The sequence below is a fragment of the Motacilla alba genome, chromosome 26, assembly GCF_015832195.1.
Source record: "Motacilla alba alba isolate MOTALB_02 chromosome 26, Motacilla_alba_V1.0_pri, whole genome shotgun sequence".
In the NCBI taxonomy this organism is placed as follows: domain Eukaryota; kingdom Metazoa; phylum Chordata; class Aves; order Passeriformes; family Motacillidae; genus Motacilla; species Motacilla alba.
The window spans coordinates 1,274,022-1,300,173 of record NC_052041.1 but is presented as its reverse complement, the minus strand read 5'-3'; the positions used below and the strand labels follow the sequence as shown (position 1 = coordinate 1,300,173).

The 26,152-nt window shown below is 55.9% G+C and overlaps 2 protein-coding genes across 9 annotated transcripts in view; both read left to right on the top strand.

Annotated features, from left to right (window-relative positions):
- The window catches only part of LOC119711896 (receptor-type tyrosine-protein phosphatase V-like), a 42,499-nt gene extending 31,295 nt beyond the window's left edge, over window positions 1–11,204 (top strand). For 3 of the 6 annotated variants that reach the window (XM_038162560.1, XM_038162561.1, XM_038162558.1), the window contains 14 exons: window positions 72–148; window positions 963–1,097; window positions 1,608–1,730; window positions 2,179–2,339; window positions 2,714–2,849; window positions 3,319–3,398; window positions 4,079–4,166; window positions 4,620–4,710; window positions 5,348–5,424; window positions 6,105–6,239; window positions 6,747–6,869; window positions 7,329–7,486; window positions 8,230–8,365; window positions 10,666–11,204. In XM_038162560.1, coding sequence (XP_038018488.1) covers window positions 72–148; window positions 963–1,097; window positions 1,608–1,730; window positions 2,179–2,339; window positions 2,714–2,849; window positions 3,319–3,398; window positions 4,079–4,166; window positions 4,620–4,710; window positions 5,348–5,424; window positions 6,105–6,239; window positions 6,747–6,869; window positions 7,329–7,486; window positions 8,230–8,365; window positions 10,666–10,722 — 1,577 coding nt within the window. In that variant the 3' untranslated portion in view covers window positions 10,723–11,204. Of the gene's footprint in view, window positions 1–71; window positions 149–481; window positions 540–962; window positions 1,098–1,607; window positions 1,731–2,178; window positions 2,340–2,713; window positions 2,850–3,280; window positions 3,399–4,078; window positions 4,267–4,619; window positions 4,711–5,347; window positions 5,425–6,104; window positions 6,240–6,746; window positions 6,870–7,328; window positions 7,487–8,229; window positions 8,366–10,665 lie in introns of those variants that run through there. The other 3 variants (XR_005259768.1, XM_038162562.1, XR_005259769.1) reach the window with 3 other exon arrangements.
- Window positions 11,205–23,813: 12,609 nt separating this feature from the next.
- The window catches only part of LGR6 (leucine rich repeat containing G protein-coupled receptor 6), a 153,702-nt gene continuing 151,363 nt past the window's right edge, over window positions 23,814–26,152 (top strand). For all 3 annotated transcript variants that reach the window (XM_038162413.1, XM_038162412.1, XM_038162411.1), the window contains exon 1: window positions 23,814–24,072. In XM_038162413.1, the coding sequence (XP_038018341.1) occupies window positions 23,879–24,072 (194 nt within the window). In that variant the 5' untranslated portion in view covers window positions 23,814–23,878. The remainder of the gene's footprint in view (window positions 24,073–26,152) is intronic.

Below are 26,152 nucleotides of genomic sequence, written 5' to 3'. Positions count from 1 at the left end.
CACTGGGTTGCCCAGGGCCCATGTCCTGGTGAAGGGCTCCTTGGGGCTCACCTGTGTGTGGTCTCTTTCAGATGATCATTCTCGGGTCAAGCTGAGCCAGCTGGGGGAGGATCCACACTCAGACTACATCAATGCCAACTTCATGCCTGTGAGTGCCCACTTGCCTTCCCCACCGAGATATGGCCACAGGACTCTGTCACAGAAACTCTGCCTGGGTTGAGGCAGAGTGTCCCCTTCTGTGAGGGCTGGTGAGCATGAGATGTGCTGGTGAACAGCTGGGCACAGGCCAGCAAGAAGCTGGGGGAAGGTGGAGAGGTGTGGTTGCCCTGTAGCAGGCTTTGATGGAGCCTGTGAGATGGCAAATGCTGTGAGTGTGGGAAGTCTCTCTGCTTTCTTCTCGTGGACTGTCTATCGTCTTCCATCACCTCCCAGCTTACTGCCCTGTCTCTCTGCCTGCTCTTTTCCCTTCTGGCCTGTGCAGCTGCATTTGAACAAGCGTGGAGCTGTGCCTTCATCCCCCATGTGTGAGGTGTTCCCAGGTAACAGGCAGGGCACGCTGCATGCATGGGCCGTTGTGTGGATCTGGGAGCATGTGTGAGTCCAAGGGCAAAGAAATACCCTGAGACCTTGCATGCTCACCCTGCCCTCAGCAGGGAAGGGGAAGCACAGGGACAACCCAGATCTGTCTTTCTCTGGTTAGACTGAATGAGGAACTGATTGGAGGGAAATGGTGTGGGTCACTTTGTTCCAAATATGTAGAAAGTGTAGCTGGGCAGCTCATGCTTCCTGTGAAATCAGCTGCTGCTGAGATCAGCTGCCTGGGAACTGTGCCCATGTGGGCTAAGGGCAACAGGAATTTCTCCTGCCACAACAACAGACCAGGCACTGACTGGTCCCAGGGCAGGACTCACCTGCCTTGGCAGCCTGCTAACTCATCGTGCTCTTGTCTGCCTCTTGCTCAGGGCTACACATCCCAGCAAGAGTTCATTGCCACCCAGGGGCCCCTAAAGAAAACCATAGAGGACTTCTGGAGGCTGGTGTGGGAGCAGAATGTCTGCAATATCATCATGCTGACAGTGTGCATGGAGAATGGGCGGGTAGGTCGATGCCAGCCCCAGCCCAGCCCTGACCTGGTGGTGGGAGCTGAGCCCAGGGCTGGGTCTGTGTCCTCCACAAAACCCCTGCTCTGATATGGCTCCAGGATGAGCACAGCCCACACAGAGTCTCTGACAGTTTGGGGGAAGAGAGGCTGATCTGTGCAGCTCAGCCGCAGCTTGGGGTGGGAGCTCAGCTAGGACCATGCCCATCACCCTCAGATATTTCTGCAGAATCTGACACTTCCATGTCCTCTGGGTGAGCCACCTCACATAGACTGTTCCTCCAGTCTCCAGGGATAATGAGACCCACACAGGTCCTTTTTTCTGGAGGAGGCTGAGATCCAAATTAAGGGGCTGTGAGGGAGGGCTGTGCAAAGCTCCCAGTGGGAAGGGGAAACACCCCTGCCTGCTCCCCAAGACCTGTCCTGGCTCCACTACAGCTGCTGCTCTGTAGATGCTCCCTGGGAGCCAGATCAGCTGGTCCCTCACTGGGACCCTGTCCTGCTCTAGGTGCTCTGTGATCATTACTGGCCATCAGAATCTGCCCCGGTGTCCTATGGGCAGGTGAGGGTCCACCTGCTGATGCAGAGCAGCTCTGAGGAGTGGACAGTACGGGAGTTCAAGCTGTGGCACGTGAGTGCAGACACCAGGGGCTGTGGGCACCTGTCAGGGGTTGGGGGTGGGCACTGGCATTTCTCCTCAGCAGTGGTGGCACCTTTCCCTGCCATCTCTGGGGCTCAGAGAAGACCCAAACCCTGAGGAGCAGTGAGGGTGACATGAGGGTGTCCAGCATGTGTCATGCTGCTCTCCCCACTTGCTCTCTGGTTTCCATGTCCCTGCAGCAGGACAGCCTGTGGCTTCCAGGCCATGTTCCTGGCAGCCAAAGGCAGATGTTCCCCCTCCCACCTCCAGGGGATGGCAGAGGCTGGGGGGGGAGCATGGAGGAGCAGAAGCCACCAGGCAGTGCAGACCTGACATTGGCTGTTCCCTGCAGCTGAGCCAGGTGTTCTCAAGTGCCCAGGTGCTGTCAGGGGTGTGAGCCCGCCCCGGGGGCTGCACACCCATCAGCATTCCCCTGCAGGAGGGTCTGCGGGCAGAGCGCTTCGTGTCCCACCTGCACTACACGGCATGGCCCGACCACGGCATCCCCGAGTCCACCACTTCCATCATGACCTTCAGGGAGCTGGTCCGGGAGCACATCCAGAGCACCAAGGATGCAGGGCCGACCCTGGTGCACTGCAGGTGAGGCTCTGCCCCAGGGGATGCTGGGGGGGGATGAGGGGAGAGGGTAAGGGGGATGAGGGTCCCACCCATGCACAAAGTGTGAGTGAGGGAAAGCAGTTCCCAGGAGACACAGCTGCTCTCTGGAGTTTTCTGCTCAGGAATTGAGGAGTACAGGTCTGCTGGCCCCCAGCCCCAGGGTGTGGGGCAGGGGGAGATGGTCGGCACCAGCCCAGGGCAGCCTGAGTGCTCCTGAGCCCCTCACCCTGCTGGGACAGTGCCTGGGAGTGCTCTGGCAGTGCCCAGGGAGCAGCCCTTGGGAGCGCATCCAGCAGCAGGAGGGAGCCAGGGCTGGGTGTCAGGCCCTGTTTAACCCTTTCTGTCCCTGCCCTCAGTGCTGGCGTGGGCCGCACGGGCACCTTCATTGCGCTGGACCGGCTGCTGCAGCAGATGAGGCAGGAGAAGGCCGTGGACATTTTCGGTGTTGTTCACGCCTTGAGGATGAACCGGTACCTGATGATTCAGACACTGGTGAGATCTCTGCTCCCTCTTTCCCCTGGCCCCTCACTTCGCTCCATTGAAGTTCACAGGGCTGGCAGTTGGAGGAGCTGGCCAGCCAGCCCCAGCACCCCCAGGCTGGTCCCCAGCCTGTCACTGTCATCCTGCTGCTGAAAGCAGCAGCTCAGCTGGAGTGGAAATTGCTGGAGGGGTCTTCAGCTGCTTCATGCCCTGCTAGACCCACAACAGCAACATCCAGGCTCGGAGACCTCCCAGGAGGCTCAGAAACACCCTGGAGCACTGAGGAACAGGATCAGGCCCTTTGCAGGCAATTCTTAACTCACACCGTGTTGTTGGTCTCTGATGCTCCCCAGTCTGTCTCCTATCTCCCTGGGGCTGGGATAAGGTGTCAGCATTGCCTTCAGGAGAGGGACCACAGCCACTCTCTGGTGCTGTCTCTGCAGTGTGATGGTCTCTGTTCCTGTCTGCCTTTGCCTTCCAGTCCCAGTACATCTTCCTGCACAGCTGCATTCTGGACAAGATCTTGGAGGAGCCTCCCCTGGATTTATCAGGGACACAGAGGTAAGGCCTTGCTGTGCTTTGCCACTCTGCCCACCCTGATCACAAGCCCTCCCAGCGAGCCTTGGCTGCAGGACAGAAGGACAGGAAGCCCAGCAGCCATCCCAGCTGCTGCTGTGGGTGGTTGTTCCTGCAGCACGGGGTGCCCAGCGCAGAGCAAAGTGCAGTCTGCCGGGTACACCAACACCAGAGATGTGCAGAGCTGTCCTGGGGAAGGCATTTCCCTCAGCCTCTGGCTTCCCAGCCCACAGGCATGCCCTAGAGATATGTAAAACTGGAGAGGCTCATGGCAGCTGGGTGACCTTGGGACGTGCTCCTGCTGGAAGCCAAGAGGATGGAGCAGGGTCCAGCTGGGCATGGCTTTGACCACCCATCTCATCGTCTTGGGGCTACACGTGGAGGTCATACACTTGTCTTTGTGGTTGGATTGTCTCCTCCCTCATGCAGAACAGGATGTCCTTGTCCTTGCTGCCTCTTGGGAATGAGCCCTGGGCTGTGTCACCCCTGTGTCACCCCTCGGTCTAGGGGAGAGCGGGTTGTCACGGGCCAGAGCTGGGAGCCTGGGAGACCCCTGGCATTTGAGGAGTGAAGGTCTGCTCACAGCCCTGTCATCTGCTGCAGACCCAGCCTGGCTGCTGCTCCATGAGCTCAGCCTCACCCCTATGCCCTGGCTCTCTCCCCAGGTCCTGCCCCATCCCGCTGAAGAGCTTTGCCCAGCACTATGCCCAGAAGGCAGCCAAGTCCCACATGGGCTTCCTGAGGGAGTACGAGGTGAGAGCTGTCCTGGGCAGGTGCAGGGAGTGCTGCCATGGCTGTGTGTGCTGAGGGGACCTGGGGAGTGACTGAATCTGCTGGGGCTGGAGAACACCCTGTAAGTGCCTCTTGGGTAGGTCCCATGCCACAGTTCCCTGGGTGTTCTGGCATTGTCCCCTCTCCATGGCATTGCATGCCCAGGCACACAGCTCCCTCCTGCATTCTGCACTGGTCAGGGTCTGTTCACCACCCCGTCCCTCCCAGGTGCCTGCCTGGACAGCAGCAGCCCTCTCCTGACAGCCTGGCACAGCCCTGGCAGCTCACTGCAGAGCTGCTCTCGTGGCTCTCCTGCTCAGGCTGCTGCCTGTGCTGCCATGACCCCTCTGCTGAGTCCAGGTGTCCTCAGGAGGCCCTGGTTCCTCCTGTCCTGACCCTTCCCTCACTGCCTCCTCCACTCTCTCACCCTGGCAGGCCCTCCTGGAGGTTGTCAAGGAAGAAGCCAGCTCTGCATCACCATCTTCAGGCAGCCAGCAGGCACGGCCCTCCTCCAGCATCCTGCCCTGTAAGTTCTGGGACACCTTGCATCCTCTTCCCTCCTGTTCCTTTTCCTCCTGCATGGGGCCAGACTGGACCAGGGCCAGTAGTCCAGAGCATAAGAAAGTATTTTGAGGCTTTGGTGACCCCCAGAAGGTTAGCGAGGTGTTTGGGATGGAGCGAGTGGTGCTTGGGACTGCCGTGGGTGGGTTTGCTCAGCCTGGAGAAGGAAAAGGGGAGATCTTATTGCTGTTTTCAGCTACCTGTGGGAAGGCACAGGGAATCCATGGAGTCTTCTCAGAGATGTGCCATGGAGGGATGAGACAAGGGGGTGGTTTGGGAGGGTAATCCAAGTCAGTAGAAGGAATAGTGAATTTCCATGGAGATGGTCAAACACTGGAACAGAGGCCCAGAGGCTCACAGGCTGTCCATCCTTGGAGAGAGGCAGATCTCCACTGGCTCAGACACTGAGTGACCTGCACTACAGGAGCAGGGATAGAGACCTGTCCTTTGGGAGCCAGCAGGCTGGAGATGAGCCCTGCAGAAGGGAGTGCCTTTGCCAAGAAATGGTGAAGGAAGGATTTTGTTTGTGTGGCAGTCAGTCTGCAAAACCTGTCTGAGCTCAAGAGTGCCTTGAATCCCTCCAGCTGCCACTCCCTTTGCAGATGATCGCTCCAGAGTGAAGTTCTCCCTGCTGGAGCAGGGCCCTCTCTCAGGACTGCTGCAGGTCTGGCGTGTCCCGGTGAGTCTCATCCCCAGCAGCAGCACCACCCTGTGCCTGTCCCCATCCTGGCTGTGCTCCTGCTCTGCTCCACTGGCCCCTGTCACTGTGGTCTGTGGGATTCACACTCTCTGAACCTGAGAGAAGCAGTGAAAGAAGCAGAGAAAAGAATGATTGAAACAATTCTTATGTCATTGGCTGCTCCTGTGTTGTGCCAAAGCAGAATGCAGTATGGAGATTGTTTACCCAAAGTGATGGTGTTTTGTTTCCTTGGCCTGTCAGGGCCAAGCACGTGTGCAGACTGTCAGTCAGCAGACTGTCACGAGATGCTGTGCAGTGGAGTTGGGTGCTTGTGCAGATTCAGTTTAGATGTAATGTCATATAGTGTAATATAATATAATAAAGTAATTAATTAGCCTTCTAATATCAATAGAGTCAGATAAATCATTTGTCCCGGACATCGGGCAAAATATCACCGATGGTGGTCCTGTGTGGAGAAGAGGGGACTGCAGGGACTGAGGACATCCCTTCCCTCCCCTGCCCAGTTTGGGCTGCCCTCACCTGCCTCCCTTGGCACTTTCCCTTCTCTCCTTGCTTCCTGACCTGCTGAGCTCTCTGCTCTTCCTGACCATTCCTGCAGCCGCCTGGGCCAGCAGAGCACCCTCTCCATCAGGAGAGTGACATTCCCATTCCCCACCCAGGGCTGCAGCTCCAGCAGGGACTACCTGGCTGTCCACGGCCCTGACAAGCTGACCATGGAGGACTTCTGGACCCTGGTGTGGGAACAGGATGTTCACACAATCCTCACGCTTCTGCCGTGGCAGGAGAAGGGGGAGGTAAGGCACTGTGCCCACCTGTGCATGGCAGAGGGGGAATCTGTTCATGGAGCTGGAACTAGCAGAGCTCTCAACTCTTCACTGCCTCCTGAGTCCTGGGTGCAGACCCAGCTTAGCTAAAGCTGGACCTTTCCTGTGTCCAGGTGCTCCCACAGCTTGTCATGGGAGACAGGTTCTGTCACCCCTGTGCCTGGACTCAGCTGGGGCCCTTCAAGCTGGGACCCAGGGCAGCAGCTCCTGCTCTGCCCAGCCAGGGGGTGGACCCTGGCCGAGCAGACTCCAGCTCAGAGCTCTGAGCAGAGCTGCCAGGCAGCTCTGGGTTCCCACCTGAGCTGGCTGAACCTGCTGGTGTTGCTGGAACTTCCTCAGGTTTTAGGTGAGGGATGAACTGACACGGGGAGATGCTGGGAGTGCTCTTGGTCCAGCCCCACCATAGACCCCAGAGATGGTGACTGTTGTGACAGACAATGCCCACCCACAGAAAGCCAAATTCCTTGTTGCACACAGGCCCCAGGTGAGGCGTGCTGGCCCCTGGAAGGAGACTCTCTCTGCATGAAGACACTGACCATCCAGTGTGACACAGAGAAGCTTGTCTCGGGATGGAGATGTACCCAGCTCAGACTGAAACACGTGTGTGTCCATGGGGCTGTCCTGGCTCCCACCTCCTGGGTGGGGATGGGTCTGTAGGGATCTGTAGGGGGTGAAGGGTCTGTGGGACTTCTCCAAGCTTCAAGAGCAGAGTGCCAGCAGTCCACAAATGCAGGAGTGAGTCTGGATTGCAGCATCCACAACTGAGTGGACACAGGAGATATATGGGAGAAGCCCTGGGGGCTGATAGGTCTGTCTGACCCCTTTGAAGTTCTCAGTTCCCTCTCCAGGAGCAAGTCAGGATGTTGTGGGGAAGGACAGCAGGTTGCCAGAGTGGGTGGTGGGCAGTGCCCCAGCAGAGATGCCTGGACAGCTTTACAGAAGCTGGCAGAAAGCTCAGGGAAGCCTCAGAGAGCCTAAGGATGGGAGAGCTGGGGCTCCTGTGCATCCAAACTCATCCATCCCTCCCCAATACCCACATCAGCTCTTTGTGTCCCACAGGAGAAGAAGGCAAAGGAGAGGCAGGTACAGAGGTTCCTGTTCACACTCTGGAGCAGCAAGAAGCAGCCTGATGTGCAGAGCCTGGTGGAGCTGCTGGGGGCTGTCAGACGGGGCACACCCCCCCGCAGGAGGGGGGGTCCTGTTCTGCTGCACTGCAGGTACCCTGGGCTGCACCTGCCTCCAGAGCCAGCAGCTGCTCAGTGCCTTGGCATGCCAAAATCTGGCTTGGCTTGAAAAGCCAGGTGTCTGCTGAGGAAGGCAGGAGCCTTCCTTGAAATGGAAAATGGAAACTCCCTCCCTCCAAATATAATTATAACTGTGAAATTAAGGGGCTCTCAGGCAAAGATATGGGAATAGGAATAACAGTTCTTTAATAGGAAAATTAAAAACACAAATGCAACAGTACAAACAAACAAAACCACTGCCAGAGTCACAACAGGAACTGACCCCCTGTGGGTCAGGGTGGTGGCACAGTCCCATTCCGTGGTGGCTGCATCCCTCCTGCAGGCCCAGCTGTGGTTCTGCTGGAGCAGGGATCCTGCACAAGGCTGGAGTTTTCCTCTGAAGGTCAAGTGGTGGTGTAGATGGGCTGTGCCATGGGTCCATGGGAGCCAGTGGGAGTTCTGAGCCTGGGAGGTCACAGTGCTCTGCCAGGGACTGGGAGAAGACAGGGCAAACAGCCAGACTGGGGGGAGCATGGGTGGAGCAGGCATTCCCAGGCTGAGGTGCCCAGGCCATCCCTGGGTAGCTGCAGGGATGCTGGGAGCAGCCCTGATATCCTCACTTACCTGCACACAGAGAGAGCTCAGAGTCCCACATGGCTCCTTGCACTGGTGCCCTCCTCCAGAGGGGTTCAGCTCAGCCTGGCCTGGCATCAGTGAACCCCCCTTGTCCTCTGCAGTGGTGACATGAGCCAGATGGGGACCCTGATCTCCCTGGATTGCCTGTTGCACCAGATGAAAGCTGAGAGAACCGTGGACATCTACGGCGTGACCCTCCAGCTGGCCAGAAGCTGCTGCCTCATGACCCCAACTCTGGTAGGTGGGAAGGAGGGGGGAGGATGGACAGGGTGCAGCAGAGTCCTCTGCTGACCTGCCTGGAGCTGGTACCATCCTGCCCGCTCCTGGGTGCTCCCTGCTGCCTGTCCAGCCTCAGCAGGGATTTACTTCCTGCTCCTTCCCTACCCTGTGGCTCTGCCAGCCACCGAGGAATGAGGGCACTGACTTTCCCTGGCAAGAGTTTTTCATCTCCTGGGTTCTGAGTTAAGATCAGTTAAATTGCATGTGAACTCACAGTAAATAAAGCACTCTTCCCATTGCACTCGAGGAAGAGTGGAGCACTGGTGTCACCCTAACAACCTGCCTGGTCCCCCTTGGCTCCTGGGCTTGGCTGTCTGCCTGGGGACCCAGAACCTGCTGGGTGTCCCCATGGCCAGCCCCTTTCCTGCTGCATCCCCAGACCCAGAACCTGCTGGGTGTCCCCATGGCCAGCCCCTTTCCTGCTGCATCCCCAGACCCAGAACCTGCTGGGTGTCCCCATGGCCAGCCCCTTTCCTGCTGCATCCCCAGACCCAGAACCTGCTGTTACAGCTGGGGCTGCCTGCCAGGGGACAATGGGACACAGTGCCATGTTGGCAGGTGTCCTGTGGGCTGTAGCACTGTCTGATGGGGCCATTCCATGCCAGCCCAGCCCTTGTGTACCAGCCCTGGTGGCTGCTTATGGCACCAGTGCCTCTGGACATGCTTCAGTTGCTGCAGCTGCTGAGAGAGCTGATGCACGGCCCTGGAAACACTCCCCACAGGGCACAGCAGAACTGGGGAAGATCTCTCTCCAAGGCTTCCCAGCTGCACAGCCTCCTTCAAGAAGCTAATTACATTCTTAATTAATGTGAACCATGTGCGTGGTGGGAGCCAGAGCAGGGCCAGGCGTCCGCTGCCCCGCTTGAGAGCTGCTTTGTGCTCCCGCAGCGCCCGGCCCTGCAGGGACACAGTTCCCCATAAAGGCACAGCAAGGGCCCTTCAAACGCTGCTGTCCTGCTGAAGGGGGGCAGCAGCAGAGCTGCTTCCCCTCGGAGCAGCAGGGCTGCCCTGCAGCCTCCTCCACCCCTCTGGGGGCTTGCCAGCACCCCTTTGTGTCTGGCGGGGCCATCGGCTGCCGTCGTGTCAGAGGCATCAGATTTTGGGGGGGAAGCGAGGGGGAAGATGAACCTTTGATGGATTTGCAGGGATAACTGTCAGTTATTAAGCACCACCAGCTCCAGCGTGGTGCATGTCCCAGGGGATGTGCTCTTGCATGTGGCCAGTCACTGCGTGTGCCTGGGCTGCGGTCAGCCCCGGGCTGTCACTGCCCGTTTCCCAATCAGACCTGACTCATTGCAGACACTCTGTGACCTGGAGCCTCAGCCATTGTGTGCTCACCCTTCGGTGAGGCTGAGCCCCCAGCACAGGGAGGAGGCTCCTCGTGACTTGTGGCTCAGCCAGAGCATTAACGAGCTCTGGGGAATGCTGCTGGGGCCCCTCTGCAGCCCTAATCCCCCCTGGCCATGCCACGTGATCCCAGCCCACACCATGTGCTGGCTGGCCTTGCCCTCCAGCTCTGTGCCCTGAGCACAACCCCATTTCCCTTCCTTGCATCTTGCCTGCTCAGTCCTGGGTTTGGGGCCTTGTGTCATTTTGGGGCAGCCTGGCATTTGGGCAGAACCTCATCTCAAACACGGGGGACTAGGGACCTCAGAGCTCACATTTGGACTGATGGATCAGTTTGATGATATTAAAAAGAGACAAGCACTGCAGCTGGGCTAAACCCACACAGATCTTTCTGTACCTCTGTGAGCCTGCAAGCATCTGCCCTGATCTGCTGTCAGCTCCTGACTCTGGTACACTGGGACTACACCAAGGGAAACTCCTGGTCTAGGGGTCTTCCCTCCTGGCCCCAGGTCACTGCCAGACCCCAAGCCTCCAGCTCTTGTGCCCTGCAGCATCTCTGGAGTTGCTCTTTGCTCTTGTTTTGGATGCAAGCACCACGGCACATCCAAAAGCCACTGGGGCCCTTGGAGGGGAAGCCAAATGAATTTGTTCCTCTGCAGTTTGGATGGGATGTTCCTCTCAGCCCCATCACAGGGGGATGAGGAAGGGGAAACAAGCATGGTATAAGAGGCTTGATTTTCCTTTCTGGCTGGCTGTGGTGACACAGTACCCCCATGGACTACTGGGGAGAGCAAATCCTGCTCTGTTACCAGACACTGCCCCTTAATTAGGATTTTTTAAAGCAAACTGCACAGTTAATGTGTGACCTGGAGGTGTCTGTCAGAAACCTGACTGACCTTTCTCTCTTGCAGGACCAGTACATGCTCCTGTACACCTGCATCCAGGACATCATCCAGAACCAGCCCTAGCACCACCTGGCCCTTCTGGCACCTTCTGCCTGTCCCTGCAGGGTCCTGTACAGAGCTGGGGGCTGCTGGGGGCACCGTGGGACTCCTGGCACAGAGGGAGCCCTGCAGGAGCAGTGCCCTCCCCGGGCAGCGTCCCCAGTGTGGTGTCAGCTGTGACTTGGGGTGTCCTGGACACACGGACAGCGTCCTGCCAGCACCACTGCAGCCTCTCAGTGCACACACGGTGAGGGGCTGGGCAGGATCCTCTCCTCTTCTGGAGATCCCCTGAGATTCCTGGTGCCTGGAATGCTCTCTACCCTCTCAGTGCACGCCGTGGGGCTCTGTGGTGCCTCTGAGCCCAGCACGAGCGTGGAGCTCCGTGCTCTGCAGTGCCCGTGGCTCTGGTGTGTGGAGCTCTCCGGTGTGCTGTGGGCAGAGCACTGGGGCACCTGCCTTGTCTCAGCTGGAATGGTCTTAGGTACAAGCAATAAATTCCCTAGGAAAGAGTGTGCTTGAGGGGGGCTTGGCTTTTGAGGGGTCCAGCTGATGTGAAGGCTACAGCACAGCAGCTGTTCCCAAAAGGGCATCTGTGTCCCCAGCCAGGGGACACAGCAGTGTCCCTTGGGCACTCCAGATGCTGCAGTCCATGGCTCAGCAGCTTCTGATCACTCTCATCTGCTCCTTCCCCTGAGGCAACACTTCTGCAGTGAATGTCCAGCCCACCCAGACACATTTTCAGACAAAGCCTGGACTCAAAGTTGTGAACCTGAACCTGCACCAAGGAACAGGGCAGAGCCACCTGGTTCAGCTGGACACTGGTGAGCAGCTGGCAGCCTCAGCAGTCCTGCTGCTCTGGGAGCTGGGTTGTCCATGCAGGGATGTGGCTGCTCTGCAAGCAGGGGTGGCCATGCACAAGCTGAAATCACAAGAAACAACTCGGTTCACCGAGCTGCAAGTGCAGGACAGAAGGAAGAGTTAAGAGAAGCAGATAGTTTCACAAGCATATTCATCATGTAGAAAAAACTGCATCTGGGACCCTGTTGCCTTTCTCTGCCCCTTCAGGCAGGGTGGGGTTATAGTGCAGCCTCAAAGCAGTGACCCTGTCCCAGTGTGGCCCACGCTCCTGCTCACTGTTCCATGTCCTGTGGCAGCTGCCTTGGGGTGGGGTGAGGAGATATAACAGGTGTGATAAGGGGCTCCCAAGACCTGCTATGAGGAGCAGAGAGCCCCAGGTGCGTGACTGAGTTGGCCACTCCTCCTACTGCCCCTGTGATTCCACTAGAAGCCTGTCCCTGTTCCCAGGGTCACCTCAGCATCAGCCATCCCAGCCCTGGGATGAGGCCTCTTTTTGCATCTGGGTATCCTTTTTCCCCTCCTCTAAATCAGGTTTCTCTTTGGCAGTTGCTTTCCCACATGCCTCCTGCTCCCACCCTGCACTACCCAGCAGTGCTGTGCAGCCCCAGCCAGGTGTCCCCTGCACCTCTGCCCAGCTGTGGCCACCACAGGGCACAGCTGGCTGGGAGCAGTGTCTCCCTGCACACAGGACACCTTCTGTGCTGCAGGCAGAGCTGCTCAGTGCCCTCTGCTTGCTCTCAGCTCCAAGTTGCAGCACTCCTGGCCTGGGGGAACCCAGGTAGGGCAGAGCCTTGGCCCCATAGAGGGCTGCATTTCCTCCCAAGCTGGACATATGTGTAGGCAGTGCTGCCTTCAGCATAGCCCAGACCATCCTGGGTTGCCCATGGGCACCCTCAACCCTCCTGAGCTGTGTTCTGGATGCAGTTGCAATTTGGAAATGTTTCCATGTCACTACATCTTTGTGCCAGGGTCACCCAGCCGTGTGATGTGCCCTGTCACTCGCTGCTCAGCCTGCACAAGTGCCCATCCAGTGACTCGTTGCTCTGCTGTTTCTGGGGAGATGCCAACATGCCAGGGGCTCTCCAGGAGGATGAGTGAATACTCCCGACATGAAAAGGCCTTGTGAAGCTCAGTGGATATTCTCATGTGCACAAAAGGATTTATGATGTTGCCTTGGGAGGAACCCAGCCCTCGCCTTTGCTCACAGGGAGCCTGATGGCTTTATGGCTTTTATGTAACCAGTAACTCCTAAAGCACACTGGGGCTGCGGGATGAGGGTCACAAGGGGGAAATGTTTGTTTCCACAGCCAGGATCAGGGGCATTGGATCAGCACCTGTCCCGTGTGTCTGGGCCACCACGGGGGGACACCCCAGGGCACCCTGGATGTCAACATCAAGCAAGAAGGCTGCAAAGTCAAACCTGGCCAAAGCACGATGTGTCATTTGTCTGTTCAGGGTCTGGAGCTGACAGGCTGGGGAAGTTTGGACTTGTCCAGCAGCACAGAATCTCACCTGTGCTGGGGGTTTTACCCCAAGAGCCCCCAAGAAGGAGTAGTCTCAAAAACCCTGTGTCCTGCTCACACATGCACACAGCCCCATCCAACCCTGATGTCCAGCTTTCACCCGCCAGCTGCATCCAACCTTTAAAACTATTCTTGGGCTACAGGACAGCAGCCTTTCTGCCAGGACCTGCAGGTGCCCTCCAACTTACCCCAAGAAGAGCAGTGAAAATGCTGATATTGTCCTCCTGCAGACTCAGTCCCACCCGCTTGTAGAGCTCCTCTCACTGCTTCACCCTCAGCACAGCTGAGCTGCAGAGCAGTGCAGGCAGAGCTCCCTGTGCTGGAAGGAGAGAGGGAGCTGCTGGTGGGGGAAAAGGGCTGGTGTCATGCCCTCAAACAGGGCAGAGGTGACCCAGACCTGGATCCAGCTCCAGCATCACCCTGCTGGTGCTGCTGGACATGGCCTGTGGCTCTCCTGGCTTTGCATGGCCCAGGAGCTCTGGGCCATGGTTAATGCTGAGGCCAAGGGCCATCCTGAGCACGGCTGATCTCCAAGGTGTGTGTGGAGATGGGGCTGGGCTGCAGGCTCTCGTTCAGTCTGTGCTCAGCACTGAGAAGCCTTTGCTCCTGTGTGTCCCTGCATGGGTTATGATGTTAAAACTCCTCACGCTCGTTGTCTCAGAGGATCTCAAGGTCTGTGGAGTGCCCTACATGCAAAGCAGGGCCAGTCACAGTGGCACTGGGGATGCCATGGGCAGCAGGAGCCTTGTGAGGGGCACAGAAGGAGGCTGACTGGGGGTTCAGTCTCTCGTGCTGCTGGCTGCTCCCCTGCATGGGTGGGCATTGTCCCTCTCAGCTCTGCATCCCCCCTCAGGAGCCCAGGGCTCTGCGGGGACAAATCCTCCCACGAGCCGCTGCAGCCCAGCCAGGACTGCCTCCTCCAAAATAGGCAGGGATAAGGAGAGGCAGGAGACCCCCAGGCTCTCCCTGCTGCTCTCCCACAATCAGAACTGGCCTGTGGTGTTCAGAGCCATCCTGGCCTGGGCTTTGCTCAAAGCCTTGCTCTGTGAGGGGCTCTGGGTCTGGCTCCACAGCTGATGGCAGAGGAGGGAGGCCTCAGCACGGGACAGAATTGCTTTCATGCATAAGAGCAGAACATCATCCACATGGGACAACCTGGCCACTCCCCAGGCTATGCTCTGATGGCAGTGACCAAGCAAGGGCTGGGCTGAGCTCTGCTGGCACCTGGCCCACACCAGCTCTCATCCTGGAGCTCAGCTCAGCACAGGACTGTCCATCCTCCCCCATGGATGGGCAGGGCACCAGGAACCTTCCACCGTCCCTTGGAAAGTGCCCCAGGATCTCCTGTGTGTCTGTGCACAGAGACACAGTCCCAGGACAGGGCACAGGGCTGTCACCCACAGCTGGTGGCACAGAGCTGCCAGGGCACTGGCCCTGGGACAGAAGGATGGAAGTTGAAGCCATGGTGGGGGAGCCATGGCGCTGTCCACAGAGCTCACACAGGTCCAGGAGTGAGTGGTGCCTTGGCCCTCACATCTGGCTAACACATCTGCATGGTGCTCCCAGCACAAGGTGAACCTGCAGACACCTGCAGTAAAGCACAGCTTCTCCAGCAGCTGTGGTGGGAGCTCCTCTGTCCTAGCTGAGACAGAGACAATGCAGAGCAACACTCCATTTTCAGAAGGCTTCAAACTGTTACTTTATTCCAGCATGCATGCTTTTCATACATTCTTACAAAACTCAGAAGTTTATACTTTACTCATTGGTCACAAAAGAAAAACAAAGTGTTCATTGGAACAGGCACTTGCAGGTTTCTCTTATTTCTCCTTCTTTCTTTCTTGGTTTCTGAGTCAATGACCTTGCTAGAAAATTCTTCCAGGGGTAAACACAGATCCTCTCATCAAGCTTCCCTCTGGCTCACAGAAATCCCTGTAAAACCTCTTCCACACTCCTCATCCCCAGGGCAGGCACAGGGCAGGGATTTGTCACACAAAGTGTCCTACAGGTTCTGCCCAGTGAGTGCAGCATGGCTGTGCCACCCACCCAGGGTGTGTCTGTGGCACGGCCTCTGCTCCGTGCCCTGCCTGACAGGAGGCCAGGCTGGTGAGGATGATGAATTTATGGCCTCCCACCCCGGGCTGCAGTGGAGTCTGGAGCTGCAGATGCTTACAGAGGGTGTTGGGGGAGCTGTGGTTTGGATGAATAATTTTCCAGCCCTGCAGCTCAAGAGCCATGAAACCCAGAGGGGGAGAGAAAGACAACAGAGCACTAAAACAAAACAAGCCTCTGGCTTGAGCTGCCCAGTGAGTTCTGGGCCATGCCATGTTGCTCTTCGTGTTTATCCTGCTCCAGATGAGCAGCATCCAACCATTGCCCTCCTCCATCAGCCCCAGCGCAGGGATCAAAACACAGGAGATGAGCAAGATCTTGCCTGTTTGGACCCCCCTTCCTACAGTCTGCTCCCCTTTCCTTGGCTGCCACAGCAGGGGCAGTCTGGGCTGCTGCTGCCAAGTGGCAGGAGATGGGGATACCCCCCCTCAGAGCTGGGGTGCACAGCCACAGGAGCCTGACGGAGGCTGCTGGAGCACCACAGCTCCTCCATCCCACAGCTTCTCCAGCACTGAGGCTCTACCCCAGGCTCTCCCCAGGGCAGAGTGCATCTTTGCACAGCACAGGGAGCCCATTTCACCCTGACACGTCCCCAGCTGGACACCTCCATGGAGTCAGGTGCTGGCACCAGTCACGGATGGAACATCCACTGCCCACCACCTCTTCCACCTGAGCTGCACCAGAGCAGGAGCAGCAGGATTGCAGCCAATGCCCCCACGATCTCCTGCATCCTCCATCAGCAGCTGCTAATGTTGGCCTCCTCCTGGTGAGCAGAAGTGCTGGGGCCAGCACAGATTGAAGGCAGGTCTGAACTGGGAGGGCAATTCACAGAACCACAGGGTTGGAAGGGACCTGTGCAGTCCAATCCCCCCTGCCAAGGTAGGATCACCTGGAGCAGTGACACAGGAGCACATCCAGGGGGGTTTGAACATCTCCAAAGGGAGAATCCACCCCGGGACCTCCTTGGGAAACTGCCCCAGTGCTCTACCATCCTCAATGTGAAGAAGTTCTTCCTCATCTTGAGGTGGAATTTCTTGTGGTTTAGTTTATTCCTCCAGGGACAGGTGAGCAGTACTGGAGCTGAGGGTGCCTCCTCAACACATGCAGGGCTTGCCATGGCTGTGGCTCCCTGATCCAGCTGAGGGGCAGGTGCTCCAAAAGAAAGGTCTTCAAGCACGAATGACACTGGACCAGGGTTCTGGTCCACCTAACAAGCCTCCAACCTGCCTCTGCACCTCTGTCCCTCGTCTCTGCAGGGCATGGAGCCAGAGGTCTGCCCCTTTTGCCAGCAGTGCCTCCCAGAGCAAGGGGTTAAAGGGCACCTGGAGATGGTGCTGGCCTGTGCCCTGGGCACCAGGCTGGAACCTCCTGCCCCTGTGACCTCCCAGGCACTGCCAGGAAGCATGCACACCTGTCCCTGTCCTCCCCCTGCCCCAGCCAGGGCCACTGCTGGGCACTGGCACCTTCTGCTGTTTGCAGGTGGTTGCTGGGACATTTTGGAAAGCCTCTGGGAGTCCTTGCTGGGCCCATGTGGTGGCAGCTCTCTGGTCACAGAGGGGAGCAGACAACTTTCCCAGGTACCCCAGATGTCAGCACAAGGGGTTAGGACTGGATAATAAAAGACAAAGACTCTTGAGACATTTACAGAAGGTCAATTGTACTGTATTAAGAACCCCATGCTTTTTATACCCTACTTTGCTACAGGTGGACCTGATCAGTCCTTTAATTAAAACACCATCACTATTGGTTAATTAAGAAGCCACCCTTTGGCAAACAAATCTCCCTAACACATTCTGTGTGTTCACAAACACAGGTGCAGCAAGATAAGATAACAATTGTTTCTCATTCTTTTCTCTGATCTTCTCCCAGCCTTTCCCAGAACGATGCCTGGGAAAGCTCTTCATGTTCTTCGTGAGAGCTGCCACCCCTGGCCCAGACTCACTGAGAGCCTGGCAGAGCTGTCCCAGCCTCTGGATGGCCCTGATGGGAGTGGGGTCTCCAGGAATATTCCTCTGGCCTTGCCTCTGCCCCTGACCTTGGGTGGCTCCACAGGGTAAGGCTGGGCTCACAGACACATCTGAATTACCAGATCCCTGGATCCTGCTCCATCTCTGCTGGTCTGGATCACACACAAACATAAATGACACAAAAATTCCAACTTAACACCTAACGCCTTAGGTTACATCCACAAAAAACTGTAAACTTTAACTTTCTTTATAAGTATAAAAGTCAGTAGTGTTATAAAATTCTTTATTAGATGATAGTTTAAATATATACATAAAGTTCAATCAAATATTATACTTTTACTTGTTTACTTTATTTATTTTTAATTATATAACTTTACCAGTAAGTCAACCAAAAAACAATATTTAAGTAAGCTTAACCAATACCTCAAACTTAGATACCATTTGTTTGACTGCTCCACCTGGAACATAAAGGATCAGCTTCAGGAGGAGGCGGGGATGGCAAGTCTGAGGAGCCAAGGGAGATCGTGTCCCAGGAGTGAGTGTCCCCTCACAGAGATGTCAGATGAGGGGGATGAGTGAATGCCATGGCACACACGGGCCAGTCCTGGTGATGTTTGTTTTTCCTCTGGTGTCCCTGTGCCCTGTGATCCTGCCTAGGGCTCTCTGCATCCCCTCCTGCCCCTGCAAATCCTTTTGGAAGGAGGGACTCCCTGCTGTCCACCCCAGTGTGAGGCACAGCGCTGGTTCGTGAGAAACAACAATTTAAACTTCTTAAAATGTTAGAAGTTTATTAAATCTTTACAAAAAATACAACAAAGGGACTAAATAAGGAAAAATTGCAGCACTGGAAGCCCCTGTGACTACCAGCCACGTGCTCATCTTCAGGATGGATGCTCCCCCTTTTATAGCTCTAGACCTTCTTAAAGCCCTGTCAGTTAACCCCTTCCTTGCTGTCCAGGGCTGGGGGTCACTTTCTCACTCCTTGGGTGGAGCTCAGGTGTTGCCACAGTAACGAGCCAAGCCTCCCCAATGCCCGAGCACCAAGGCCATCCCATGATAACAATGGGGGAGACACATTACAGTAACACAACTCTACAGCTACAAAACTTCTCTTAACACACACATGATGTTCACCCTGCACTGTGGGAGCCAGCCATCTCACTGCTCGTCTGTGACACGTCCCTGCTGGAACCTTGGCAGTGACACCCAGCCAGCATCAGCCAGGGCTGCAGCATGGACTGGCTGTCCTGGGAGATCACAGCCAAACTGGGATCCTGCTGGGTTCATCCAGAGCCCCATAAATCTGGAAAGAAATTGAAAGAAGGCAGCAGCAGTAGCCCCATGGGAGCGGGGCAGGAGACACGTCTGTGGTTTGTTCCAGGGGCCCCGTGTCAGGCCCCTGCTGAGGACAGAAACCAACAGCCTGCAGCACTTTGGCTCAGCTCCCAGCTGGCACTGCCCGTTTCCAGCTCGGGAATGAGCTCAGCTGGATGTCCAGGGCACGGGCAGCACCTTGGAGGAGCAGCATCCCCTCCCTGCACCCTGCAGAGTGGCAGAGCCACGGGCCAGCAGCGGGGCTCACCTGTGACATCCTGTGGCTCTGCAGGAGGGACATCAGTGCTGGGCTTTAGGCTCCTGCCCCAGCTACTGCTCCAACTCTGCCAGCCTTCGAATGCCACCAGCTCCAGGAAACCCTGCTAGGCACAGCCCTCAGCCCGTGGGGAGCCCCACTCTGGCCCCCAGAGAGGACGTGGCAGGGCTGGTGCTCGAGGTCCTGGCTGTCCCCAGGGCAGGGCTGCCCTGCAGGGACAGAGCTGTGCTGCTGGGAGGATGCAGCCCAGCCCCACCGCCCGCAGCCCCTCTGTGCCCTTGGCCAGCTGAGGCCACGGCTGCGCTTGCAGCTCACAAGAACTGGACCTTCTTCTCCACTTAAGTCCTATTCTAAATTTCCTCAAGGTTTTTTTTTTAATTCCTGCTTTTAAGCCAGCTGTGGAAAGATCTATCAGTGTGGAGGCAGCAGGAGAAACATCACCTGGGATGTAATTTGCCACTGAGAGGTGGCAAAAAAGATTTTAAAATAATAAATTCTTTTTAAATTTAGAAATATTTTTAAACTATTTTGAAAAATTAATAAAAATGACCAAAAATATTTCAAATTGTAAAATATAAAAATATTTTAAATTTAAAATTTAAAAAAATATTTTAAAATATTTTAGAACTCTGCATGGATTAATCCATCAAGAAATTCACAATAACTGCCCAGGAGTTCCAGTGGTACTATACAGTACTATCTAGCATTTTAAAATTTTTTAAATTGTTATTTTCTTATAAGTTAAAAATAAAAATGAGGGTGCACTAGAACTGTATGGAAGTGTATGCTTTCAATCTTTTCTAAAATCCAATTGCAGGTGAATTGTAAGGCCTCAGGCTTGTGATTGTTAGAGATGCGTTGGTTCTCTGAAGGTGTTTTAGCAGTTCCTGGCTGTCTCTGGTGAAAGTTTCCACGCCTCTTATGCTGCCTCGGTGTATTTTAGGCAGAGAAATTTTCTCAGGTGAGTAAAAAGAAGGCTACATGAGAGCAAAACAGAAGCATTTTCACCCACACACCATGAGATAATTCAATAGTTTGTGAAACGCTGCAAACTTTGAGAAGTTACCACACTCAGGAATTCTTCTCAGTGTTTGGTGCCGGGGTCTCAGCTCCATCCTGGAAAAGCAGAGGGAGGGTGCAGGGCCCAGGGGAGCCACGGGTGCCTGGGGCAGCAGGAAACCCAGGGCACTGGGAATATTTCTCTGGCTGCTCTGGGGTGCCCTGATCCCCAGGGGAGCATTGACTTTGACCCTCATCCATGGAGAAAGTTTCCCAGACTGCAAGATAGACTGGAATCCACAAAAGTGTGAAATGGATTATAGAGAGCAGTGCAGGTGTGTCACTTGGGGATAAATTGAGGTTTTGGGACTTTTAGGATGTTGTGGATGGAAGCAAGATGGAGGGCACAGAGTGCTGTCCTGAGTTTCTTCTTCATGCTTCTTCTCCATGGGTTTGGGTGGCACTCTGTACCTGGGCAGAGCAGTCTGCACTGGGGCTCTTTGGGATCAGTTATTGGGTGAAAAGGGAAAATAATCTAGGTGTCAGTTCCTAATTGCATAGTTTAGTCTTAAAAGACCTTGTAACAAGAGATTGTTGGCCATTTTGTGCATCTAATGAAAAGCTGCTGAACTCACAGTAGTGAGATAGTTTTACTGATAAATAATGAACACCTGAGTCCGAGCATGAACCGTCACCTCAAGTGCCTTCAATGCAGACCCAGGGACACCCACAGCCGGTACCCGGCAGGGGCAGCGCTCTCCCCTCGCAGACCTCTCGCTGCCGCTAGAGGACAACACACAAACACGGCTGAGCCGCAGAAAACACCGAGCCGAGCAGCGCCGGCAGCTCCCTGCCCGCAGTGATGCCACGGCCCACTCTGAGCTGCAGGTTCGGCCAGACAGGGCTGGAAATTACACTTCCACTCCCGAGGGGCTTATTCAGAAATTCCAGGTTTGCCATGTGTAGTGGTTTTTGTTTGTTAATTTGAGATTTTATTAATTTTGACATTAATAATTTGGGTTTCTTGGTTTTTTTTTTTCATCTTTAACATGTGTCTTTCACAGAGGTGTGTTTAGTTTTTCAGTGGTTCAATGGATTGTTATAGAAAAAGTCTTTGTATCACTTCTTTAACTTTTTCCTATGTTAAACTGTGAGACCATGGAAGCATCAAAGCTCTGCAGTCCAAGTAACTCGGTGTTCAGAGCCTCAGTTTTGCCAGAATCCAGGTGACACACTGGAATAAGTGATGCTTTGGATGTTGGCAGCTGTTATAAGATCTCAAAGAAATAAGTCATGGATATGTCTTATTTATTGTCTTATTTATTGTCTTATTTATTGTCTTATTTATTGTCTTATTTATTGTCTTATATGTCACCACAATCAGCCTGCAATAAAAAGCAAACAGAGGAGTCAGAGTGAGGCGCATGCAGAAAAGCTCCCCAGCAGCAGGACATGCTGCTCCAAAGAAATGCAGTCAGTACCTTCCTGAGGAAATATTCCTGCTTCAGCTGAATGATGGTTTTCAGTAAGAACCTCTTCAGTGTGATTTTCTGCAAGAACTGCATTACCAGTGTGGTCAGCCAGAGCCCTGGTCCTGAGGACAGTTTGCTGAGTGAGAAATTGTCAGGAGGGAGTGATGTGGTTGGTGCTGGCTGCTGAGGCTGGAGGAACAGGAGTGACAGATAAGAGCTGTGGCTGCTGCAGCCAGGAGTGACAGGCCACCCCCACCTGCAGCTCAGGGGTTCTGTCCTCCCTGGAGAGGACACGAGGATCCAAGGGAGCTCTAAGCTTTGATCCAGCTGCATTTTCCAGGGAGGATGGAAAAATGAGGATAGAATCCTGTTTGTGCCATGAAAACCCACCTGGATTTCATCCCCCCCCACATACAGCTCAGAGGTTCTGTCCTCCCTGTAAATGACACGAGGACCCAAGGGAGCTCTTAGCCTTGATCCAGCTGCAGTGAACTTTCTCCAGCCCGATTTCCAATTCTTGGCTGCTGTCAGAGCATGTCCAGCCTTTCCAGGCCCTGCCAGTGTCCCAGAGCTGGAGGGGAAGCGTGCTGAGGAACCCCAGGGACTCATCCCTCTGAGGAGGGCTCCCTGTCTTCCCACCAAGCTTTTGTGTTTTACATTTGGAGCTGTCAAAAGACATTGCAAATGTTTAATTAATGACATCCCCAGCACTGTTCATGATGGAAGCAGCTTAATTCCAATTAAACCAGTTCCTGCTCCCAGACCAAAATCCTCTCTCTCCTCTGACCAGGGGATGATCCTTCCAATGACTGCAGCAGCCTCAGGGAGTCCTGGAGCTGCAGGATCTGAATGCACTTCGCAAATGAAATAGTTTCAGATCCAGCATCACCCCAGCCAGGAGCCCTCAGCCGAGTCTGTGCATCAGCCCTGAGCCCTGAACTCCATCTTAGCCCTTTTCTGGGGAGGAGATTCCTGCTCTCACAGGTCTCAAGGCACCCCAGCCCTGTGAGCTGGAGCTGTTCAAGTCTCCCACTGTGCCAGTTCACCTTCCCGGCCCCAGAAAACACTTCCACCTCTTTTATCCTGCAATAATGGGGATATCAGTCAGGAAACTCTTATGCCAGAAGGAAAGGCCTGTTCAGAGGAAGCAGGGCTGTGAAAGCATCCCTCAGTCTGTGCCTTGGTCACGGGGCACTTTGCCATAGCATGGCTACAGTGGGAAGGGGTGACTTTTTGGGTGCACTTTGCAACCACCCAAACCTGGACCCTTCTTCCTCTGCCCCATTCACCTCCTCTGTGCAGGGGTGAGAGGGAGGCACAGGGAGGAACAAACCAGGGTCCAGATGCACCTAAAGCCCCATGGACAGCTGCCTGTCTTCAGGTGAGACCCATGTGCAGCTGCTGTCCCTGTTACAGACGAGGTGCTTGGCTCTGTGCAGAGACTTGAGGTGGTCCAAGCTGTGGGGCCAGGCTCACCCCTACCCCTCAAACCCCTGCCATAGAATCACAGCAGTCACCCCATCTGAGGGCATCACAGTGCCACTGAGCAGCCCGTGGCTGGCATGAGAGGACACAGGGCTGTCCTTTGCAGCCCTCTCCTGCACAGCTCCAGCACCCTTTGCTAGGCAGGTGTTTCTGCTGCCCCAGAACTCGGCAGCTCCTGGACACAGAATGCTGCTCTGATGGACATCCCACATGTTCCAGGACACTGTGAGGCCCTGGCCTGGGCAGTGCCCCTGCTAAGCCAGGCTGTGGCACAGGTCCAGAGGGCACAGCTTCAAGCCCTCACTCAATGGACTATTCCTCTGCTTTGGCCACTTTCACCAGGGTTAGAAAGAGCTCTGGAAGCAACCCAGCCCCCTGCTCCTGCCATCAGCGCTGGGCAGCTCCTGCAAGCACAGGTCACACGTGATCCCACCTGGGCAAAGCCAGCACAGCATCGTGTCCCCCCACGGAGCTCTGTGACACTGCTGCTCCCTCCCCTGCATCTCCCCTGCTGCAAGGAGAGAGCAACAGGGCTGCTGGAGAGGGAGGGCTCAGGACAGACAGACAGACAGCCAGCAGCAGGCATGATCCCTGCCAGCAGAGAGCTGGTCCTGAGCTCCTCAGTCCCTTCTCCCCAGCTGCACCCTGACTTTCCAGTCCCAGCTGAGTTTAGCAGCCAGCACAGACACAGAGTCCTTTATCTGGGGTTGTATTTCAGCGTCCCGAAGTCTGGAGCCCCTGAAGTGCCGGTGGGGTACTCCTGCCTCACTGCTTACACTCCTCTGCCCTCCTGGAGCCAGCTCTGCCTTCCCCTGCCTGCTATCTCACAAAAACACGGTTACAAAACAAGCCTGCGTCCTGGAGCTATGAACAGGTCTTTATTTGTTGAGGTTTCTTTTGGTTTTGGTTTTTTTTTTTTTTTTCCCTTTCTTCCCTTTGAATGAAATTCCTGCCAGCTCTAAGAGAGAGAGAGAGAGAGAGAGAGAGAGGGAAAGAGTAGAAAGTTTAACTCCTCCCATTGGAGTGTCTCACGCCCCTGCCCAGCCCTTGAAACCCAATAACCCAGATCATTCAGCAATGCCTCCCCTTGCCTGGCCGCATCCTCGGCACACCGGGACCTGCCGCAGCTCCGGTGCCCGCTGCGTGCCCCGCGGCCGCCCGGCGGCCGGGCCGAGGATGGACGCGCTCCTCTTCTGGGGCATTGTCCTGGCGTGCTGTGCCCGCTGCCAGGCGCTGCCCGGGGAGCCAGGTGCGCCCTCCTGCCCGCCCCAGTGCCACTGCGAGCAGGATGGCATCACGCTCTCGGTGGATTGCTCCGAGCTGGGGCTCTCGGAGGTCCCTGCCAGCCTGAGCCCTCTCACCGCGTACCTGTAAGTACAGCCCTCGCTGCTTCCTTTGCAATGCTTTCCCCGGAGCCCTCCAACAGCGGCAGCTTTCCTCCGGCTTGGAAGCTGGTGCCACATATTCCCGAAATTAAATTTCCTGTGGAAATTAGAAACCAAGCAAACTAACAACAAGAAAGGCAGCTCTCTGGGCAGGACCTGCCAAGCTCCCCTCCTCCCGCGCCCCTCTAGAGCGCTGTTTATACTGCGATGTTCGGCTCTGCTCCGTGATTGCAGCGGACCGGGGAACTGACTTGCTGGGTCGATTTTGATTGTCTGAGCACATAATGGAGTATTTTTACACAGCAATTAGCGCAAACTGCTCTGGGATCCTTCTGTCAAGCATTTCAATAGCTGCAATAACTCAGAGCTTTGCGGGGTTTGGGTTGTGCTGGCCACCAGCAGTGTCCGAGCCGTCTTTTTAAAATGAGTATTTAAGCCTTGGGAGAGGTCTAGGGGGTTGGTAAGTGTTTATGTATTGTTATGATTGTTTATGTATTAATTTTATTCAGGAATTCTTGATTACCTGAATATTTCATGCCCCTTCTGATGTTAATACCCCAAAGAGTTAATTGACAGAGACTGCTGCGTTCAATTTCTAGCCCCAGAGGTGGTGTCGGTGCCATCGTACTGGTGATGACTGAGGATCCTGATAAACGCTGTGGAAAATCTCAGGGTTTAACCGGGAGAGGAAACATCCCTCTCAGGGAGGCAAGTTATCCCTGAGGAAGATGCTTCCTGGGTTGGTACGCAGCGCTGCAGCTGCAGCTGTTGGGCAGGCAGGCTGGGCAGGACCGTGGCATTCCCAGCTCGGAATGCAGCCAGGGCAGAGCCAGGGGAAGCCGCGTGTGCCACAGCGCTCAGGGGCCGCCGGCAGCCCCAGACAGTGCTGGGGATGTTCATGCTGCGCTCCTGCTGAGAGCGGGGTGGCACACAGACCGTGGGGGTGCTTTTCCGACGTCCCTGGATGGTGCTGAGATGCAGGTGCTCAGCTGTCAGAGCAGAGCACCCCAACCCGCCCAGGAAGGGCTTTTGCACAGCCAGGTGGAAGCTGCCACAGCTGGGTGAGAGCTTCTCTGCTCCCCCTGCTCGCCTGAGGAGCGCAGTCTTGTGCCAGCCACTGGATGGCCAGAGCTGCACTGGGTTCGCTGCGAGGGAAATAAGGCAGGAAGGGACGATGCTCGCTGGAGACCATTAAAGATGAGAGAAATGTGTCACGCAGGCTGTATTTCCCCTGGGAGAGGGAACCACTTGTGACATGAGGTGTGACTGCACAGAACTGTCCCTGGGGCTGGTTTGGAACCGGCTGCCCACGAGTGAGAAATCACAGGACCATGTGGGAGAATGCAGAACATTGCCTGCTTCTGTGGGGACAGGGGCAGCCCCACAGGCACCCCCTTCACCCTGAGGTGCCACAGGATGGGGCACCCGTTGGTGCCACTCCTCAGAGAAGACGCTGCAGGTCATCCCCACAGAGCTGTCCCTTGGGCTGAACCCAGTGATATTCCGGTGTTCCCGGAGCTCAGCGCCGCCTTCACCCTGCCCACGGTGGCTGGAGGAGGGACACGGAGCCCTGGGACACGGATCCGTGTGCATGCACCCAGCGGGGGGATGCTCGGAGGCGCTGCCGGCCCGCTGCGGTGCAGCCGGTCACTGCTGCGGCTGCTGGCAGAGCCCTGGATTGCAGCGGGACTGGATCCTCGGGACAGCCTGGAGCACCCGGCACTGCGGGATGCTGCTGGCGCGGTCCCTTGGCCCCGGCCCCGCTCCCCTTGTCTGTAGCAGCCCCGTTCCCCCATGGGCTGTCCCGGCCCCGTTCCAGTGTCTGTAACTCCCGTGTTTGTATCCCCCGTGTCTGTCCCGGCCCCGTTCCCGGTGTCTGTCCCGGCCCCGTTGCCGTGTCTGTATGCCCCGTAGTTGTCCCGGCTCCATTCCCGTGTCTGTACCGTTCCCGGTGTCTGTCCCGGCCCCGTTCCCGGTGTCTCTCCCGGCCCCGTTCCCGTGTCTGTAACTCCCGTGTTTGTATCCCCCGTGTCTGTCTCGGCCCCGTCCCCGTGTCTGTATCTCC